Genomic DNA, 22,166 nt, shown 5'->3' with positions numbered 1-22,166 from the left:
TGTGCGGGGCGGCGCGCATGCCTAGTGCGGCCGGCCGCCTCCCATTGCGGGCAGCTCCGGCGGTGGCAGCGGCGGCGGCGGCGGCGGCGGCGGCGGCGGCACCGCCTCCTCCTCACACTCCGCGGGTGGCGGGGTTAGATGAGCGGCCCCAACAGCGGTGAGGGCGGCGCGGGGTGGAGGAGGAGAAGGCGGCGGCGGAGGAGGAGGTCGCTGTCTTTGTAGTGTCCCTGCCCGAGGCCCCCGCTACCGCCGTCGTTAGCGGAGGCTGCGAGGGCGCGCGCCTGCTTGCTCGCCCGGCCCGCGGGGACGAGGCAGCGGCGGCGGCGGCGAGGATGATGATGTGCGCGGCGACTGCCTCCCCCGCCGCCGCCTCCTCCGGGCCCGGCGGGGACGGATTCTTCGCAGCCGCCACCATCTCTTCCTCCCCGGCGCCGGGGGCGCTGTTCATGCCGGTTCCCGATGGCTCGGTGGCTGCAGCGGGGCTGGGGCTGGGGCTGCCCGCCACGGACTCCCGGGGTCACTATCAGCTGCTGCTGTCAGGCCGGGCCTTGGCGGACCGCTACCGGAGGATTTACACCACTGCGCTCAGTGACAGGGACCAGGCCGGCAGCGGCACTGGACACCCGGCCTCCAGGTGAGTCTCCCCGGCCGCCCTTCCTTGCGCCACATGCCGCGTGTGCATCGTGTGTGTGCGCGCACACCCGTGCGTGTGAGTCCATGCAGTTAGCACCGGGCTTTCAAGTCAACGCTGGATGCACTTTGGTGATAACAAGAGGGTGTGGTGGCCACGGTGTGTGTGTGTGTGTGTGTGGTGTGTCTGCGTGTGTCTGTCTTTTGGAGGGGAAGGTACGGAAGATGGATACTTACCCGGTAACCTTAGAGAGAATGCTGGCCCGTCGTGACACGTGTGTGCATTGTTGAGAAAAGAGATAGGGATAGAGAGGGCATAAGACCACATAACGCGTGAAGAGAATTTGCAAGAGTCGTAAGGAGATGTGTTCACATAGCTAGTGTCTGAGCTGCAGTGTTATTTGCACGACCCGACCCCTCCCGATCACATTCCTTCCTCCAGCTGCCCTCCATAAAAGCCGCCTTTCCCTACGGGGAACAGTGGTGTAGGTTAAAGGTGGGGAGCTTTGTAGGACGTTTTAGGGGAAAAAAAAAAAGGCAGTGGCTCCTTTAGGAGACTTATGAATAAAGGATACAGATGGAGATTTGTGAAGATGTGAGAAGGGTCTGATAGGGACCTTTAGAAGTTGGTTTGATTATGGAGCCTTTTAGCCTTGTAATGTGTTTGCAGCTGCTGCCTTTTTCACTGGTCCCATCTCATCATCTTCTCTTGTATTTCCTGTTACTTACAGGTTTGAGAGTTTAGGGAGTTTTATAGGGAAAATGGAAAGAAAATATGAAGAACTTAAAAAAAAGTGACAACTGGCTAGAGTTAGCCTATCAGAAAATCTACTTAGCTCTCAGAGCTCTTTCAATTAGACTGGCTACACCTTCAACTTCCCTGATAGAGTTGGCAAATCACTTTCATTTTCTTTTCTTAAAATATGGGTACTTTTTTTTTTTTTTTCAAGCTAAAGGCTCTCCTGTTCTTTTTGCTCCTTTGCCTTAACTTGTCGAATATCCTGAAGGATGGTGACGCACTCATTTCCCAGCTTTGAGAGGGGTAATTGGGATCACCTTTGCTTCTTTCTGCAGCCTCTTACAAGGCGGTCAGAAAGCACAGTAGGATTTTAGAGAGTGAGTTTGAAGTGCCCCCCACCCCCACCAGTTTGCCTTATTAGGCAGTGCCAGAAGTCTCTAGTCCATAAGTCTAAGTCTAGCTAGGGTATCATGATGTGTTATAGCTTATCTGTTGGAGAGAGTTGTAAAGCTTTATTCACGCTTTTTCTAGATAAACCAGTCTCACCTATTTGTTGACAGTATTGGGTGCATCAGTAATCATGGATTTAAATGTGTGTGACTACCCTTTTGCTATTTAGAATGAAGGTAAGAATGTCACAAGTATGCTTCTTGCTAATGGTTTTGGAAAGCAGCACAAATCACATTACAGAATTTACCCTGATAATTAAGTTTAAGCGCGAGCTATGTGTCAATAAATTATTGCACTGTAATACATCTTTACAAGTTCCTCTTAAAGATTTGTGGTGGCACACACCTTTTATCCCAGCACTCTGGAGGCAGAGGCAGGTGGATTCTGTGAGTCCAAGGCCAGCCTGGTCTACAAAGAAGTCTAGGATAGCCAGGGCTGTTACAGAGAAAGTCTGTTTCTAAAAACAAAAACAAAGATTTAAAATTACTTCATACTGTTTCCAAACTTCATCTATTCCAAGCCATAATCTATGGTGTATATTCTTGCTTTGACTTCTACTGCCTTTTAATAATGACTTCTATCTAGAACTTTACTGTCAGTTGTAGACAAGATTAAATATAGGTTCATCTACTTAAATTGGTGAGTTTTAGTTTGATCAGTTTTTACAAACTGTCAATAAAATATGAAGAATTGGTTCACTGCTCTCAAGAAATATTCACAGAAGCTAACCTTACTTTGATAATGCTTCCTACTACTTGCTCAGAATATTATTATTCACTCTCATTTTTATCTGCAAGTGTTCTTTACTGTGGATTGAATTGGATTCAGTCACTTAACAATTAAGGATGGGAGGGAAGAAGAGTGTGGATTTGGTATTATTTATATAGGGCATTCAGTTAGAGAGAGAATAGGCTGAACTTCTAGAAAGCATCAAGCTTAAAGGTGTGAGAAAAGGGAGACAATAAAGGAAACCGAGTGAGTGAAGAGATTAGAAAACTGAGAAGAGAACCAGGCAGCAGCACCTCAGGTCCTAGAAAAGTAAAGAAAAAGTTAGAAGTTCTCGACATTGAAGAAAGTGAGAACAGTTTTCTGGTCACTGATAACTTTTGAGCCAAGTGGTCATAAGTGGGATACACATAACAGGGGGTGGCAGGGGATGGGACATGTTGAGATTGTTTGGGGGATGTGTAGAAAGGTTATTGGAGGGCAAGTGGGATAGTCAAGTATGGGAACTTACGTAGAGAGGAAGATGTCAAAGAATTGAAAGAGGGAGTAATTGATAGAAATCAGTGGAGGCAGTTTTATGATGACAGGTTAGACATTGAAAAAGTTGTGTTGGACTACTTCCTTTACTAGAAAAGAAAGTATTTCTAAATGTGCAGACTGATACTTTATTGAAGATGGCCACCATAGCTATTCTTTCAGCTGATATGAATGGGTGGCATCGTTTTTTGACATTTATTTTGTCAATAAGTGCCTGGGAGGTACACTACTATAGACATCAAAGACCTAGCAGTTAAGTACGACTTAAAACAACTAGGTCTTACTATTTTGGAATGGGCACTTGAGGGTGTGGTGAGAACTGGTAATTTCTTGTGATAAGTAATGATGAAGGAAATACAGCCATTTCATGGACTGAGCTACTGGAATGTTAGGGTCAGCAAAGTTCTCATTGGGAGTTGACATTTAAGTTGTCATGCAATGAGGAAAGAGATCTAGAAATGCCTATGAAGAAATTATAAGTGCCTTAAGAGAAGACCAAGCTTATGTTTCAGGGAACAAAAATGTCAGTGAATTATCAGCAAGTGTTAAACATATTCAGTACTATAGACTGTTTTAGGTGTAAGATTCCAGCCTACGGTCGTGCTCAGGAATTTGAAGGCATTTTAACAAAGTGCCTAAGAGCCTAGACTCTTGACACTTGATTGGCTTTAAGTACTGACTGTCCTCTGTCATCTGCCAGTTGTGTAACCTTGAATGTTACATAACTTCAATGCTTTAGCTTTTTTGTAGACAATGTGAAGGTAATAATAATGTGCCTTGTTTTGTAGATGAGATGGACACATTTGTAAAGCACTTGGCACATTATATTAATATTAAGTATTAGGGGTTTTGTTTTCTTTGCTGAACGTGAGAAGTCTGAGGATGTAGACGGAAGCAGTAGTCTTGCCTCTAACTCTCAGTGTTTGGATCAACGATTGCTGGATATGGGAATAGTTTTTATGTGTGCAGTGACTGAATATGAATGAGGAAGACTGGCCGAAATGACAACATTTTCTTGGAGAAGGTGGCTGGCCAGGCAAGGCAGGAAAAAAGTGTTTGATGAGTTTTCAGAGTGGTAGACCACTTTACATTTGGGAAGTGCCGCTCCTCTCTGGTAGAGTCTTACAGTTGTAGACTGCCTTGCTTCAGATTCCAGTCCGACCTTTTTGTGGGTAAGGTTGGGTTCTTTGTGTATGCTCTGTAGACTCTGTCAGGCCTTCAGCGTGTAATGTTGCTGGCATTACTGGGCCAGCCTGAGTGTTTTATTTTATTTTATTTTTTTTTTGAGATGGGATCTCATGTAATCCTAATAGGATCACTGTGTAGCCCAGAAATGAAAGCGATCCTCCTGGTTCAGCTTTCTGATCCCTGGGCTCACAGGTGTGTGCTCTACAGCTGACCGGCTGTTTCTTGTAACTTTTTAGGGTTGTCTAAAGGCTGTGAGGCCACACATGTTAAATTTCTCCTAAATGTTAGTTGCTGTTGTTGTTATTATTAAAATCATATATAGAATTCCAATCAGCTTATTATAAACCTTACTAGTTAGAAGATAATTGAGGAAAACTTTGAGCTGACTGATTTGGGCTTAAAGTGTAACTGAATTGAAGGCTTTGGTCAACTGTTTGGTAAAAAGGGACGTGCTGCCAGGAGGGAAGTAATAACCTGAGATAGAAAGAAAAGTGAGGACACGGGGTCTACAGTGGCAGCAGGCATGCCTGCTCTAAATGCTGGAGAATGTTATGACCGAGATGGGTATTTGTGTCCTTTTTTCTGCTAAACTAGTTATTTCGTTGGTAGCGCTTTCTTTTTGCTAGAAATGGCACTTGACTGGCATGCTAGTACATTCTAATAATTCCACACTTGGGTAGTGGAGGCAGGAGGGTCAGGAGTTCAAGGCTTGCCTCTGATACATAACAAGTTCAAGGCCAGCCTGTTGTACATGGTACCCTATCTCAAAATGAAACAGAATAGAAGTGGTCTTTGAGTCCATCCCATCCGTGTGTGGAATTTGGGATATAAGAGGATAAGTAGTCAATCCTGTAAATGCTGAGGGTCATTAGCTATAGTTAACCATTTGTTCTCTGACTTAGTGTTGAAGTTACTCGTAGTGAGTGTATTATCTGACCAGGGGGTGAAAGATAAAAGACAATTACGTGAGGAAAATGTTAGACGAAATCGCCAAGAAAAAACCGTTATGACAAGGGATGACTGGATCTGCCCAACTGCACGAGCAGAGGTACAGAAGGCTGTTTGAATGTAGACAACTTTAAATGCTTTATTGATAGTAGGATGTAGTTACCAGGAGTGAGAGGAGTAAGAATTCATTCTAGGCTTGGAGAGATTAGCCAAAGGGAAGAACAAGATAAATTAAATTCTAATCAGAATTATTGAGTCAATCCTGAGGGTTTTTTGCTAAGAAGAGGTATTATTATAGAAGTGAAGTAGGGGTTGCTGTGGGGTGGGGTTAGGATCTGTGGTGTATCTGCGTCTCTGCGTTAGTACTTTGCTTCACACAGCTGTTAAATCTGTGGACTCACACATTAAGGCAAAGACGCTACTTTGTTGGCATACTAATTGGTAGAAATGTAAAATGAATTGGTCTCCTAGCAAAAAAAGAAGTGAAAAACCATCTATTTTAAAAAGAAGCATATGTTAATTTATAATAATATAATAAATTAAAATATATTAATTTAATCATAAAAGTTTCATATTATAAACTATTTGGTTTAGAAATCAATAAAAATGATTTCCTGTTTTTCTCAACAACAGATTTAAATGTGCCTATTCTTTTTGGGGGGGGTATTAGGTTCGTTAAAATTCAATTTATATAGAATAAAATTAACCCTCTTTACATATTCATATAAAGAATCTTGAAACTCACCACAGTCGGGTATAGAATATTTCTGCCACTTCAGAAACTTTCTTCAAGCCTTCCTATTCCCACCTCCTGGCTACTGTGATGACTAGATCTAGCATTATACCTTTTCTATAATGCTATGTAAATCTAACTTCTGTTAGGACAGGGCCTTATATATTGTTCATGTTTCTGTCTTCCATCCAGTATTTCCTGTAAATGGAAATTAGACTGTAAAACTTCACTAGATTCTACATAGATATTTTTTAGCAGGAATATTTTGTATATTGTATTGAGTGCTGCATGCTGCCCCGGTCCTAGGTGATTGGCTTTCTTTACTTGCAGGGGCACTACCACCAATAACCATCAGACCTCTCCCTTGCAGTTTATGCTTTCTGTTTGTAATGAGCACAGGACTGTGGGAGTAAGGAGTAGCCCTCTGTACCTTTCACCTGATGGTTTTAGTATCCTTTGGTAGTCTTTGTCTGAGTCAACACTTTTATTAGAAGTCTGGAATGCTCCCCCCCCCCCAAACTTTCTGTACTTATTAGATGGTGCTTTTTGATGTCATGGTCCAGTGGTGATGTGGCAGGGGCTACAGTTAGCCTCCCAGATTACGCACGTCCCTTCCCAGATGGAGTCACATGCTCCTCTAGCTTTGGGGGGCTATTGAGAACTAAAAGAGAAGGTAGCTGTGGTTTGTTCTGCGAGGATGTGTTAGTGCCTGGCCCCTCTGCCTTAGGCAAGACAATTTTAAAGGACTATCTCAGCCCTGAGCTTCCCCAAGGTGCTGCTTGAGGCCTTTCTATGGCTGAGCTGCAGTTCAGCTTCTGCTCAGAACGGCTTCTTTGCCTTCCTCCCAGTTGTTCATTCACAGAGCGCCCCTCAGCCAGTTGGGGTCTGTGTAACTCCTTTTCAGTCATTTCAGTTGCTACCAGGGGCAGTCTTAGGAACCTGATTATGTGCTGGCTGGGATGAAACCACATTCTAAATGGTCTGTTGAGCACTGCTGCTGCTGACACTCAGCACGCACAGCTGTGTAACTATTAAAACTGACACCTGGAACGGCGTTCCTATGAGTGGAAACGCCCTGGTGAGCACTGTGTCTTGGGCTGCTGAGAGGCTCAGGTATCTGTTATAAAGGTAGAGTAATGAGCAGCAGGCTGTTGCTGAGTGACATAGACAGATGAGAATGCTGATGGAAGGTTGAAGATAATTGGGCATGAAAGGTAAACGGAATTTTTTTCTTTTTTTTCTTTTTTAAGTAACATATAAAGGAACATCTGCAGTGGGGATAAGAAGCAAGGATTGGCCAAAGGCTAACTTTTAAAGTGCTAAGGTGGGCAGACTTCTCGTTTGCCATAACCACTGTCAGTGCTCTGTGTTGAAATGGAATCCTGACCCTTAGAATCGATGTATCTGTAAACCTTTGAACCTCTGCATTTTCCTGAATCCTCTAGGACTGCAGAAGTGGCTTAATTATGACTAGAAAATGCCTGCTTGAAGACTACATAAGTCTGTACTGCCTCTCTTGCACCATCTACTGCCCTTCGTACTTGTGCCTGTAACAAACCAATAAACAGTCAAGGTGTAGTTAAACCTGCATGAAGGCCCTGAATCTCTGTTCTCACACATGTTCCTAAACTGAACTGAGATATTCTAAAGCACCACAATAGATACACAGACGTACTCTATGATATTTGAATTTTTTGAAGGAAATACAACAGTGCCTGTCTCAAATCACTAGCTTGAAATAGTTAATGGCTTTGATATTAGTTAATACTACATTTCTTTTGATGATGTCCTGTTTTTGCAAAGTTATCAAGCATTACTTGTCAGAAACATGGAACTGCCCAGGAGAGTGGCCTGTTTAGTCTGAATCATGCTTGAGAATTGTTGCAGTGCCCAGTAGTTGCCTTTAGCCCAGGGATTGTTTTATACTGGGGATCCACCTTACATCAAAGGAGGACCTGTGTTCTATTTGTCTCATTATATACCACATGAGCCAGAAGCTGCTGATCTGATAGGGTATCAAGTCTTTTGATGACAATAGTGATGACAATACCCTGGCTTGAACATAATACTCTCTCGGCAAGGATGAGAGGCCATCCTTTGGTATTCCCAGAAAGAAGAACAGGTAGGAGTGGCACTACTCAACATCACTCTCAGTGCTACAACTGGGGAGTTTGTGTCTCCTGTCTCTGTGGCCTGAGCAGTAGGAATTAAGAGACACTGGCTCTTAGAAGAGAAACATTTAAAAAAGAAAACACAGAAAACCCCTGCTATACTTGGGGGAGGGTTATGGACCTCTCTGTCAACACAACAGAGCACAGATGTTTGTCACGTAAGTGATTTGCTGGATGTCTCTCAGACATTAGTATAATAGTTATCCTTGTAAAATGAATTAGGTAATAATTATTGTCCTATATTAAACATCACGTAGGCTTGGTGTTCTTACATATTTGATAGACTCCATCAGAGGCACTTAATGGTATGCTTCCTCTGTAATGTCCTGATAGTTTGTTTCTTTTAATACTTAATAATATCTGATGTCTGGAGGTATAGTTTGTTCTCTGGAAAGGAATCTTGGCCGCTCTTAAGTTTTGACAATTATAAATTAAATTCCTATAAACATCCATGTGCCGGTTTTTGTGTGGACATAAGTTTTCAGCTTCTTTGAGTAAAATACATTCCGGAATCTCTAATTGCTGGATCATATGTTCAGCATATGTTTAGTTTTGTCGCAAAGTGCCACATTTTCTTCCCAAGTGGGTTTTCTGTTTATATATATGAAATGAAGCTTTCAGGAGTGTATGAGTTTGCTTTGCTCTGTGTCCTCAACGACGTTAGTGTTGTCAGGGTTCTGGATGTTGGACATTCTGATTGATTGTTGTTTTAATCTGTATTGCTATGATGACCCTGTTGTAGAACACCTTTTCAGGTGTTATTTGTTATTTCTGTATCTGCTTTGAGGAAGTATCAAGGATGTTTCCTCATTTTCCCTTAAGATTGTTGTTTTGGTAGTGTATTATTATAGCAGATGTGTTTGATTTTATAACGTTGTCAACTTTTTTCCTGGTTCATGCTTTAGTGTTTTATTTAAAACGCTGTTGCAGTGCTCAGGGCTGTCTAGGTTTTCTCCTCTTCTATCTATGCACTGTATTGTTTGGTGTTTTGCACACAAGGTGTATTTTCCATTTTGAGTTTTGAAGGTTTTTTTTGTTTTGTTTTGTGTGTGTGTGAAGGATACAAGGTCTGGATTTAGATTCCTCTTTGCTGGGTGTCTAGTTGTTACATCATCCTTTGTTTTATTGCTTTGCTTTGCTTCTTTGCTAAATGCCATTTGGCTATATTTATGTGGACCTATTCTGGGTTCCCCTGCTCTTTGTCATGTTGGTCTGTCTCTTGTTTCAGCACTACATGGTGTTGATTATTGTAGCTTTACATCAAATCTTTGAGATATTTAGGTTTTTCTGTGCACATTGTCTTAGCTATTTCTCTTTCCTCATACCCTCTTGAACATTTCAAAATCCCAGAAATCACCTACTAGAATATTTATTGATACTGTATTAGATTAATGGACTAGAAAGGCTGACTGTTCCTCCACCCTTCCCATCCCCCCCTCCCCCTTGCAAGACAATGTTTCTTTGTTTAATAGCCATGGCTGTCTGGACTCGCTTTGTAGATCAGGCTGGCCTTGAACTCATGAAAATCTGCCTGCCTCTGCCTCCTGAGTGCTGGGATTAAAGGCGTAGATCACCAAGCCTGTCAGGTGACATTGTGATAATAATATTGAATCTTCCTGTCTGAATCTATGATTTTTTAAATTTAGTTTCTTTCATCATAATTTTGTAGTTTTCTTCGTTTAGATCCTTTTTTTTAGATTTGTACATTTATATTTCTTTGTTGAGGATGCAATATTTTTTATTTACTTTGCCTCTGATATATTGGAAAACAATTGACTTGTATATATACTACTAATATTGTATCATGCAACCATGCTATAACCTCTTATTAGGTATGCCAGGGTTGTTTGTTGTTTGTTTGTTTTGTTATTTTTGTTTTGTTGTTTTGTTTGCCCCTTTGGATTTCTGGCATTGGCAGTCATATCATGTTTACTTGTTTTATTGCATTAACTATGGCTTACATAGTAATACTAATAAACAGTGGCAAGAGAGTTCACCATTGCATTATTGAGAAAGCTTGTAGTTTTTTACTGCTAAGTGGGATGTTATCGGTACGATTTTCTGCAGATAGTGAGAAGCAAGAGAAATGGCTCTTGCTTTCTAGTTTACTGAGAGCTTCTGTTATGAACTGGGGGTTGAATTTGTCATATGCCTTTCCTGCATCTATTGGCATGATGATGTCATAGATTATTTTTAGCCTGTTAATTTATCTTCAGATGATACATACCTAGCTGGGATATATTTCACTTTGTTTGCTGTGAATATTTTTCTATATTGGTGGGTTCAATATGATACAAGTTAGAGGTTTTCTTTTGTATATATATTCATGAGAGATGCTGGTTTGCAGTTTTCTAATATTTCATTGCCAGGCCCAATTTAATGCTAGGGTTATACTGGCCTCATAAAGTGAGCTAGGCACTGCGCCTTCTGCTTTATCCTCTGAAGGGAGGCTAGAACTGCTGTAGAAGCTGGATACAAGTCACTGTGAGCTTTTGAAAGGCTGTTAAGTTATTGATTTGCCTTATTCACATAGTCCCACAATTCAGGATATCTATTTCTTATATAAACTCTTTCAAGGAATGAATCTGTTTCATCTCAATCACCAAGTTTATGCTTACAGAGTTATTAACATACCCTTTACTATTATTTTAATGTCAGTGCAATTTGTAATGATGATTCCTTTTTAATTTCTGATAACATACTTTTACTTGTCTATTTGTTTATTTTAGCCATCCATTTTTCATTTTTGCTTAGAAGTTCAAAGAACCAGCTTTTGGTTTGTTTACTTGCTTCTAATTTATTCTTTTCTCATACAATATGTCTGACCACAGTTTCCCCTTACTCCGTTTCTCTCAGTACTCCCCTCTTCCCAGACTCACTTCCCCTACTCCATCTTCCCCAGGAAAGAGCAGGCCTCAGGGTATCAACTGAACACAGTGTAACAAAATGACCAGGCACAAACCCTAATGTCAAGGTTGGGCAAGGCAACCCAGTAGGAGGAAAAGGGTCCCAAGAGAAGGCAAAAGAGCAGTGTGTTACTGTGCTGTAATTGATGTTTACTTTTGTACTGGCTTTCATCTCAGCATTGTCATTTACTTCTTTCACTTTGAATTTATTTTAACCCTCTCCCCACAGCTTTTGAATCTTAGGTCATTCACTTTAGGTTTTTATTTTCTAGTATGAACATTTGAACCTTTGAATTTTTATCTATACACAACTTTAGCTGCATTCCAAACATTTTATTATTTTTATCAGTTAAAATACTGTTAATTTTTATCTGTAGCTTTTGTATTTGATTAGCATAGTACCTAGGATTTTATTTAACTTTCAGATATTTAATAATATAAATATTATTGTCAATACTTCTAGTGCATACTTCATGTAATTTTTAGTTTTAAAATCTAATTTATTTCAAGCTTTCATGCATGGATATTGTATTTACATCCTTCCCATTCTTCCCTCTTACATTCCAACTCTTCCTCTGTTCCCTTTCCATCGCTTTCAAATTCATCACCTACTTAAAAAAATATTGCTGTGCATATATGTGCATGTACACACACACACATACACACACACACACACACACACACACACACACACACACTGATAGGATCTATTGTGTGTGTGTTTAGGGGTGACCACTGGGATTGACTAACATGATCCTTTGTCCCTTGGGAAGACTGATTTTCCCTCTGTGGGCAGAGCCTTATCAAATTTTCTCCATCCACATTAACATTTGTTGAGAAATTTTTTACTTGCAATCTAATAATTGTGCTATTTGTACTTGAAAACAGTGTTTTCTCTTGATTTTAGATGTAGAGTTCAATGAGCATCAGTATGCTAGGATTTTGAGGATGTGACAGATGTGTTACACAGACACAGTAAGCAAGAGAGATTTGCTCTGGCCCAGAGTTTTGAAGATTGAGTCCCTGGCAAGGCATGGAGATGGATATGGCAGAGGAAACTTCACCTCATAGCAGCCAGAAGCAAAGAGGAGCAGCAGGAAGGATCAGATCTCAGAGATATCCTTTCAAGGCACACCCCAGTGGCCTACCTCTCACCAGGCTTTCTTCCACAGTCCACCTAATAATCTATCCAAGATTTGAATCTATCAGTTGATCAAGCCATTAATTAGGTCAGAGGCCCTATGATCTAATTGTCTCTGAGAATGCCCTCATAGATGCCCCTAGAGATGTTTTGTCCTAATCTTTTAGTGTATCTTTCAACCTGATCAAGTTGATAGTATTAACCATCACAATCAATTGCTTAAATTTGGTTAAATTTGCTTAAATTTGAGAGTTGTTTAGACATTTTGTGTATCTGTATTTCTTTTTTAGTCTTAAAGTAACTATAGATGTTTTGGCCCTTTAATTTTGTCAATGGTTGCTTTAGTCTTTTCTGTTGGATACATACACATTTATAACTTAGAAATCTGGTGCCTTGGTGCTGGAGAGATGGCTTTAGTAGAGAGCATTTACTGCTCTTTGGGAGGACCCATGATTGATATCCAACACCCACATTAGATAGCTTACAAGATCCAGCCCCATGGGGGATTCCTTGCCTCTGGCCTCCGCAGGCACCTGTATTCTCTTCCTGTGTTGTACTAGCAAGTACACTACTACACACGTACGTACACGTAATTTTAAAAATCCTGGTGTAACCCGTTGTTTTTATTTTATTATCATCATGTTTCTATCTCTAGTAATACTTTGGAATGAGTTTATTTTAGTGATATAAAAATAGTTTTCAGGAGCTGAGAAGGTGGGTTAGTGTGTAAAATGCTTGCTTTGCAAGTTTAAGGACCTAACTTTGGCTCTCTTTACCCACATAAGACCTAGGCCAAGCAGTGCAAATTTGTAACCACCAGCCCTTGGCTGATTCAAGAGTGGTTGTGGACAGATCTCAGAGGCTGCTGGCCAGCACGCCTAGCCAAACAGTAAGCCCCAGGTTTAGTAAGAGAACCTTTCTAAAGCATAAGAAGGAAGAGTAGTAGAGGAAGCTAACTGATGTTTGTGAAGATCAGAGGACAGCTGTTGGGAGTCCCTTCTCTTCTACCATGCTTTTGAGGCAGGGTCTCAGTGTTTCTGCTGCCATTGCTGCCTTTCAACTTCCTGATATGTCACTGTGGGAGTGCTGAAACTACATGCTGGAGCCGGCACATCATGGCTTCTGGGCATGAATTTAGGTCCTCAGGCTTGCATGGTAAGCACAGTGACTTGCTGGGCCATCTTGCCAGCCCAAATTGGATAATTTTTATTGGACCCATTTTCAAGTTTATAGATTTTGTGTTATCTCCATTTTCTTAATGAACTACCTAATGAAATTTAAATTTATATTATTAATTCAATGTAAAATTTTCTTCTGTACGGGGAAATTCATTCTTTGTATTTCAGTTGTATTTGACTTTACTTGATGGGATATATTTACAGTAGTTTAAATCTTTATTATATAATTATAGTATTAGCAGATATGTTTCGACTTCTGAAACTACAACATGATATCACAAATAAGCCATCGTAAACTGCCTCCTTTTTAAAAAAATATTTATTATTATGTATATAGTGCTCTTCCTGCAGTCCACAAGAGGGCATCAGATCACATTATAGATGGTTGTGAGCCACCATGTGGTTCCTGAGAATTGAACTCAGGACCGTGGGAAGAATAGACAGTGCTCTTATTTGCTGAGCCATCTCTCCAGCCCTGCCTCCTTTTTTGTAGTCACTTGAATGGAGGCTTTAGACAGGATCATGCAGGTGGCATTAAGAAATTATACTCGGATTTGGGGCGACAATGCTTATTTAGCAACCATGAGGACCTGAGTTGGTGCCCTTAGCATTGCCATAAAAACAAAACAAAACAGGCACGGTGTTGTTGATTTGTCAGACCAGAGCTGGTGAGGCAGCCACAGATGGATGCCTGGAGCTTGCTAGCTAGACAGCTCAACCAGCTGCTGAGATACAGATTCAGTGAGAGACCTTGTGTCAAAAGCAAAGAGAGATCAATGAAGGAAAATATCTAACTTTTACAAATTTAAATAATATAATAGCGAACTGTTATCTACTCTTCATTCAGAAGGCCAGAAAAGTTAAATTTTAGTGAGATAATAAGGTTAGAAAGGGGAGCGGGAGTTAATGTTTAGAGGAAATGGAGTGGAGAAAAAAAAATTTTTTTTCTTTTAAGAGACTGTAGCAGATGTTCTTATTGTCCTGGCTATATCTCTTTGACTTCATTGACAGCTGTCTCCTGCAAACATCAGTGACTTTGAGCCTTGAAAGTCTGTGCAGACCTTCAGAAATTTCTCCAGAGAAATGTTTTTATCTCTTTCAGACCAGCTACGGGAATCCGAGAGAACAGACAATCTTGGTGGTTTCACGGGTAGGGAGAAATTGAGCAGGTGGTGAACAGCTAGTTAAGGGAAACTAACTATTGGTTTGAACAACCTAGGTACAGGAACTGGTTGTTGAAGAGAGTTTGAAGAATGGAGGAGAATATTAATACTAGTCCAGGCAAAAATGCAATGCAAACTGAAAGGCCTTCCAGTCCAGGAGAACTTTAGTTTCCTTCTGCTTTTTCCTTGTCTCCTTGGGCCAAACCCAGTACTTTATATAAAATGAAATTCAGTTTTTTAAATTACAGATTACATCATGATTTCTCATCTTTTACAATCAATAGAGCCGTTAAAATCAAAGAGCAAGAAGACAGTCTAATAAAGGAATACAAACAGTTCTGTATAACCTACAATAAGGCATATAGCAAAAATAAATCAATATCCAAGCAGTGGTCAGCATGACCTGATTATTATTTCTTAAACAATACTCGGGTGAGTTTAATCATAAATTTCCCCGGGCTAAAGCTATTGTGTTTACATGATGCCATAGATCATAGCTTGAAAACTGAATGTTTTTTAACACAGAAAAAGACTTGACTTTAGTTCCAGTACCAAACCAACAGGTGTGCTGTCCAAGCCTAGGCCAACTGCCAAGGGGTCCTCTATTGTAAAATACCTGTAAAGCCAACATTCCAAGCCTACCTTCTATCTCAAAGCAGATTCTAAAGAATCAAGTTTACTTTTCTCCAGCTAACTATCTCTAACCAGGTACTATTATGTCAGTCCTAACTTTCTTTTCAAGCAATTTTTGCCTGGCTGCACACAGTCAGAGCCAAGATTCTCTCATCGTCTCAAGCCTTTGGCTAGATGCCTTCTTTCAACATTCTCTGTGGGAAAAGTTTTCCAGTGTAAATTTCATTAGGGCTGAGAAATAGAGAGAAAGGCAGTTTTTAAGAGAAAAAGTAGATTTCAAAGTAGTTTTAGGAAAAATTACACCTGGACCATACATAATATTAAGGGAGTGGTGATCAGCTGGAGCTCTTGGAACTTTGTCAAGCAAGGCTCAACAGCTGTTTCTGGATGTCTAAGGACCATGCTAGTAGTCGGAGGTCTTTGGAACTTTTTCAAGCAAAGCCCTCTATGACTTGTCCTCATGCCTGTCGCATGCACCAACCAATAATGAGTAAGAATAGATATAAGCAAACTCATTTTCCTCACCTACAGTTAGGAGTACCTGTGAGCCATGACCCATCGTGGTAATGAGGCTTATAATGCACGGTCCTTGTGGCTTTCATTGCTGTGATGAAAGCACTGACCAAAAGCAGGAGGCGGAGGAAGGGTTTATTTGGCTTACAGTTCCTGATCATTAATTCATCCCTTGGAGAAGTCCTGGCAGGAACTGAAGAAGGGCAGAGGCAGGGAAATGGGGCAGCTGCTTGCAGTTTGTTCTTCATGGCTTGCTATATAACCAAGGCCCTCTAGCCCAGGGCTGGTACTGCCCACCTGAGCTGGCTCTTTCCACATCAGTCACTAGTCACGGAATGCCCCACAGTCATGTCCACAGGCCAAGGCCAACTGATGAAGATAGTTCCTCAATTGAGGTTTCCTCCTCTGGCTGAAGCCAGTTTGTGTCCACCTGACAAAAACTAGGGAGCTCATGCACTTTTTATTAATTGATTCCTCCCTCCCCCCTTCTGCTTTTGTGCTTTGAGGGAATACAACTCAAGGTAGAGCGCTCCGGATGGGAATGATAATGTAAACAATTTATTGAGCATTTACTACCTACTTCTATTCTCACTGCATTTGCTTCTTTGAGAGTCACTGTTTTATTCATTTTGCACAGGGCTTTTAGAGATTTATTTCCTTATCTTTATGTATCTAATTCTGCTGTTATTCACTATTAATGCCTTGGGGCGTTTCTTTGAAGTTTAGTGTGAGTAGATTAAAGTTGCATCATGATATGTATCCCAGCTTACCTGAGCTATGAGGGTGTGATTCTGGAGGAGGCGTGATCTACAGAGTCACACTGCTTCAGAGGTTTCTCCCCTCAGCTTTACCCATTTGTTCACTCAGCTTCCCTCCTTCTCTCCCTCCTTCCCTCCCTCCATCCCTTCCTCCTTCCCTCCCTTCCATTTCTTCATTTCTTCCTTTTCTCTGCTCTGCCCACTACCAGCATAACTTTACAGTTCTCTCCCCATCTTCTCCTCATTAAAAAAATTTTCAATGGAGTGGTTGTAAGTGTAAGTAGGATACCTGTATAATCTCCTGTGAATCAACTTGAATTGTTACGATCATTTTTCCCTGTTACCAACAGCATGGTGGGTTAAATATATACAAATTTTCTCATTAGTAGTCAGACTGCTACCTCTTCCTAGTCAGTGATGCTTCTGACACACCATTAATGTCATTATATAGCTATAGAGGTTAAAGGTGGTTTCTATAGAAATCTTCAGCATATACATGGTGTTTTATAAATTGAGTTTTAAAAGGTGGATGGTATCCAGTGACAATGGAAACTCACTTACAAATTCTTATTTGATGATTGCTTTATACTTCTATTTCAGAGAAAAATATTTCATTGACATTTTCATATTTTGGAATATCCTTTTCAGACTTCAGTATGAAAGAAATAGCATGACTCAGGAAATATTTGTTCTTTTTATAATCTCTGTAGAAGTTAGCCTAAGATTGCTACTGTTTTAAGAATATTGGAGAGTTTTTTGCAAGAATTTACCATGGAAGCCATGACTCTGTTTTCTGTAGGAAGCTTTTGATTAGGTGCTCAACTCCTTCATGCCTTCCAGACAGAGGTATGCTTATACACGGCATTTTCCTTCATCTAGTATTGGGAAGTTAGTTTTCAAGCAACTTGCCCATTTATATTGTCAAATGTATAGCACCGTTTTAAATAATGTCTCCTTTCCCATTTCTCATGTTGGTAATTTATACTTTTAATTGTTTTCTTGCTAGAGATTAATCTCTTCAGAAGACTAATTTTTAGCATTGTGGTTTTCTCTGTTGAATCTGTGATCTCTCTTTCCTTTGCTTGTTTTTCCCTTTCTACATTCTTTCCTTTTAATTTGTTTTCTTTCTGATTTCTCAAATTGTACACCAAGATAATTTACTTTGAAGCTTTTTACTTTTAGTATACATACTTGAGCTATGTTATTTTGTTTAAATGCTGTTTTAGGCTTCCTTCCTTCTAGAAGTGTTGACATCACATTTTTATCATTTAACAGGAAATATTTTTAGTTTTCTTGTGACTAGATATCTGACCCATAACTTATTTGCAGGCGCTTTTTTTTTGGTTGCCAACATTTGAGAATTTTAATTTTTCTGTTGTTAATCCCTAGTTTTTCTTTTTCCCTCCTTCCTTCCTTCCTTCTTTCCTTCCTTCCTTTTTTTTCTTTTTTCTTTTTCAAAACAAGGTTTCTCTGTGGAGTCCTAGCTGTCCTGCTCTGTAGACTAGGCTGTCCTCAAACTCAGACATTCGCCTGCATATGCCTCCCAATGCTAGAATTAAAGGTGAGTGCTAACCCTCGGCTCTCTAGTTTGTCTTTGATGAATTGATGAATGAAAGAATTACATTATGTACTTAGGAGCTGATGCAGGAGGTAGTAAGTTTGAGGTTAGCTTACACAGCATAATGGCAGTGAGGCTAGCCTGGATTTTGTAAAGAGACCTTATATCTTATTTCATCACCATCACTATCACCAAAACATATTTGTGATTTAGTGTCATTCTGGACCATGCGTGCATTTAAAGTCCTACTGTTTTTTGTTTGCTTCAGTAGTAGTCACCTGACTGACTGAAGTTCAATTCTTGTTTGTGTCTAAATGCCCATAAAAGACAATGCCAGTGCTCTCAGTTGATCTTGGTGTGTTCTGTGCTTGGTTGTTTAGTTCTCATTTCTTCTAGAGCTTTCCATTTATTGATTTATTTTAAAATTGATTTACTCACTTTACATCCTGGTCGTAGCCCCATTCCTCCTCACCTCCCAGTCGCACCCTATTTCCCCACCCCAATCTCTTCCCCTATTCCTCAGAAGAGGGGAGCCTCCCCCACTTCCCATCCATCTCAGCTCATCAAGTCACATCAGGACTGAGTGTGTCCTCTTCCCCTGTGGCCTGGCAAGGCAGTCCTGCCTGTGGGAAGTAATGTCAGAGCCAGCCCCTGTTGCTCCCCTTACTACATGACCCACATGAAGCCTGAGCTGCCCATCTGTGTAGGGGGCTTAGGTCCATTCATGCATGGGTGCTTCAGTTCAGCAGGCCCCTCTGGGTCCTGGTTAGTTGGCTCTGTTGGTCTTCTGGTGGAGCTCCTGGCACCTCCAGGGCCTTTGCAATCCTTCTCACTTTTCCGCAAGACTCCCCCAGTGTTTGCCTGTGAGTCTCAGCATCTGTTTTGAGGCACAGCTGGATGGAGCCTCTGGCTTCTAGAGCTATCATTATAGAATTTTATTTTAGGACAACCTTTGTTATCTGTGTAGTTTGCCTTTTACTAAAGAGGAAGAAAGCAAACTTGTGTACAGATGGATTGGATATGCTTATTTATTTCTTGCCAAGATATTACTCTTTGGTGGGGTAGGTGGATATTATAGGACATAGAGAGTCTGTCAGCCACTACCAAAATTATCGCTATTTTACAATCATTAGTGATAGGAATCCTGCTCCTATAATATTTAATATATGGTTGAACTGTGTTCAAAACTGTTTTAGAAAGTATTATTGGAAATACTGTTCAGGCCCAAGCCAAAATTGATTTAATATATTTTTTTATGAAATTTCAACTAAGTACCTCAAAATAACTTTTCGAAATGATACATTCTAACACAATACAATCTAAAGGTGTACTGCTTTTGATACGCTGCTGAAAAATGACCATAGGAAAATAATTCAGTCATTGTTTTTATAATTAAAGCATGTTTCTGTAAGAGCAGAAAACTTTGCATTGTATCGGAAACACTGCTTGATAACACATAGTAGCATCACATCTGACCTGAAGTTTTTTTAAGGCATTGTTGAATTGGTATTGGGAGCATCCTGTTATGTGTAGTGCAAAGCATGCTCAGTACTAAGACTGCAGTGTAGTTTCATGATGCAGCATGCGCGATTAATGACATGGACATCTGGATTTATAATGTGTTTGGTATTGAACTAGATTTTGTTTGGTATGTGCTCAGAAACTTTTTACTATTGTCTTTTGTTTATTTGTTTGTTTTTGATTTTACAATTCCTTATATTCAGTTACACTCATACTGGTATGTAGAACAAGCAAAAGGTGGTGCAGGTAACAAACCTAGTACAGTTCCTATTTTTGTGGATAGCCCATGAGCTAAGAGTGGATTTTACATTTTTAAAGCTCAAAAGAAAAAAAAAAATAGATAAAGAATGTTTGGGATACAGAAAATTACATACTGAATTTCAGTATCTAGGAATAAAATTTTACTCATAGCCACAATCATTTGTTTCTGTGCTATCTGTGGCTGTGTTCATATTCTGGTGGTTGAAACAATTACCTCAGAGATCTTATGGCCTCCAACAAGTAAATTCTTAACCCTCTGGTCTTTTATAGAAAACGTTTGCCTATTCTTCATTTAGATCGCAGCTTAGTAATTTTTAAATAAAGTTTTCATTAATAAATAAAATTAGATAAAATATTGAACCCTCTTAATCCCAAATATCCTGTACATTCATCAAAACTTGGCATTTGAATTAGAAGGAACATATTTGAATGAGATATTTTAAAAACTGTGATTAATTTTTGTTTTACTAGGAAACAGATCTACTAATAAGTTTATAGAGAAATTGTCGACATAGCTTTTTGCCATGACTTTTGCAGGCTCAGTTTTTATATTGGAGAAATGTTTAACTTTCCTTTAATAATATAGTAATTCTTATATAATTTTATTCCTATTTTCTGTGTGTGAGTGCTTTGCCTACAAGTCTGTATGAGTGTACATCAGATTCATGCCTGGTGTGCAGAAGCCAGAAGGCAGCAGTGGATCCCCTGGAACAGGAGCTACAGGCAGTTGTGAACTGCTCTGTGGGTGCTGGGAATCGAACTTGGTTCTCTGTATTATCAGCAAATGTTTTAAGTGCTGAGCCATCCAGCTCTCTACCCCTTAATGTACTTAAAATATTTTCCTCACTTAAAAAGCATTTTATCTTTTACTTTTACAATATTTTCTTGTGTATGAAGTTCTTTTTGTGGAGAAAAAAAAATGCCTCACAAAACCAATTCTAGACATGCTTCTTTGAGCTTCTGTTGATTTACTATTGAAACTCTTAAATTACCAGAAATTCCAAAGTAAATTGCTGATATATAAGACTGACTTCTGGAGTTTTGTCTATTTTTAGATATCATGAAAAAATGCTTGGTTCTCGAATCGAGTTAGGGGTTAAGATGTTATGTTACTGGCAAAAGCAGTTTAATTTTCCAGTGGCGGATGCAAGTTCCCTTCATATAATCTCCTCCTAAAAGAGGCTCTTTAAAAACTCTGTATTTTTAAAATGCAGATTAAAATGGCAGAGGTGGCCATAGCCAGATGCTGAAAGAGGACGCGTTAAATGATGTCAGTCTTTTCAGACTATCTGAAGAGAACTGAGAAGATACTGGTGTAAGTGGATGGTGAAGAGTAGATTGAAGGAGGTGGGGGGAATGTGGAGGTACAGAAGTGTGACGCTCTGCTGTGGTCCAGCTGAATGACAGAGGCCAGTTAATAGAGTAGCTTAAGTAGAGATGCTGTGGACATCACCACGACTTACCAGGAAATATATGTTTAGCTTTTGTGATCATTTGGATGTGAGGAGTGAAGCAACAGGCAGTGTGAAATATGAACTTTTCATGTGCTGATTCTCCATATCCATCTTTTGACACTTTAGTAACTGAAAATGGAGCCTGTGTTTCTTTCTAGCACATTAGCTCTGTTACCTGACTTCTTTATTTGGAAATAGCCTTCCTGTCTACAAATGACCTAGGTAAAATTTTATTTTTTTCATTTTTGGCCCTAGAAAACAGCTTTTCCCCCTTTTTTTCTCCTCCCCCTCTCCTCCTCCTCCTCCTTTTCTTCACGTAGGTCTGGGGTCACAAATCCAAACAAATTGTTGTCTCTTTTGTGAGCCCTAATTTCTTACTTTTGTTAATTAATTTGTTCCGTGCAATATATTTTGATCATATTCTTTTCTCAACTCCTCCCCACCAATTTTATGTCTATTTCCCCTTCCAGTGCTGTGATTTTATTATGTTTGATGCTGTGCAGGTCTTCTGCTTGCTGTTACAGACTTTGTGAGTTCAAACGCGTGTCAGTGCTGTTGTGTCTGGATAGTGCTGTTTCCCTGGAATCATCTCACCACCTGCGGCTCTTGCAATCTTGTTTCCCCTCCTTTTAAGCATAGATCCTGAGCCTTGAGGGGAATTGTTTGATGAGAACATCCCATTTAATACTAAGTGCACCAAAGTCTCTCCCTCTCAGCACATGGTACAGCTGTCGGTCTGAGTTCTACTGCATGAAGTTCCAGGTGTCTTAGTCCCTGGTCAATTGCTGTGAAGAGACATCACGACCAAAGCAACTTCTGTAAGAGAAAGTGTTTACCTGGGGGCTCTCTTACAGTTTCAGAGGTTTAGTCCATTATCATCATGGCATGTAGCATGGTGGCACACATGACACTGTTGGTTTTAATACTGATAAAGAGATGCCATGTAACAGTTCTGGTA

General features: G+C 40.2%; 1 protein-coding gene across 1 annotated transcript in view; it reads left to right on the top strand.

Annotated features, from left to right (window-relative positions):
* The first annotated feature begins 282 nt into the window (after window positions 1–282).
* Window positions 283–22,166, top strand: part of Mycbp2 (MYC binding protein 2) — a 218,461-nt gene continuing 196,577 nt past the window's right edge. Inside the window, 1 exon segment of the mRNA XM_051161021.1 lies at window positions 283–634. Coding sequence (XP_051016978.1) covers window positions 333–634 — 302 coding nt within the window. The 5' untranslated portion in view covers window positions 283–332.

This window comes from Acomys russatus, chromosome 18, assembly GCF_903995435.1.
Source record: "Acomys russatus chromosome 18, mAcoRus1.1, whole genome shotgun sequence".
NCBI classification, from domain to species: domain Eukaryota; kingdom Metazoa; phylum Chordata; class Mammalia; order Rodentia; family Muridae; genus Acomys; species Acomys russatus.
The sequence above is the reverse complement of the archived record's forward strand: the minus strand, read 5'-3'. Positions and strand labels throughout refer to the sequence as shown.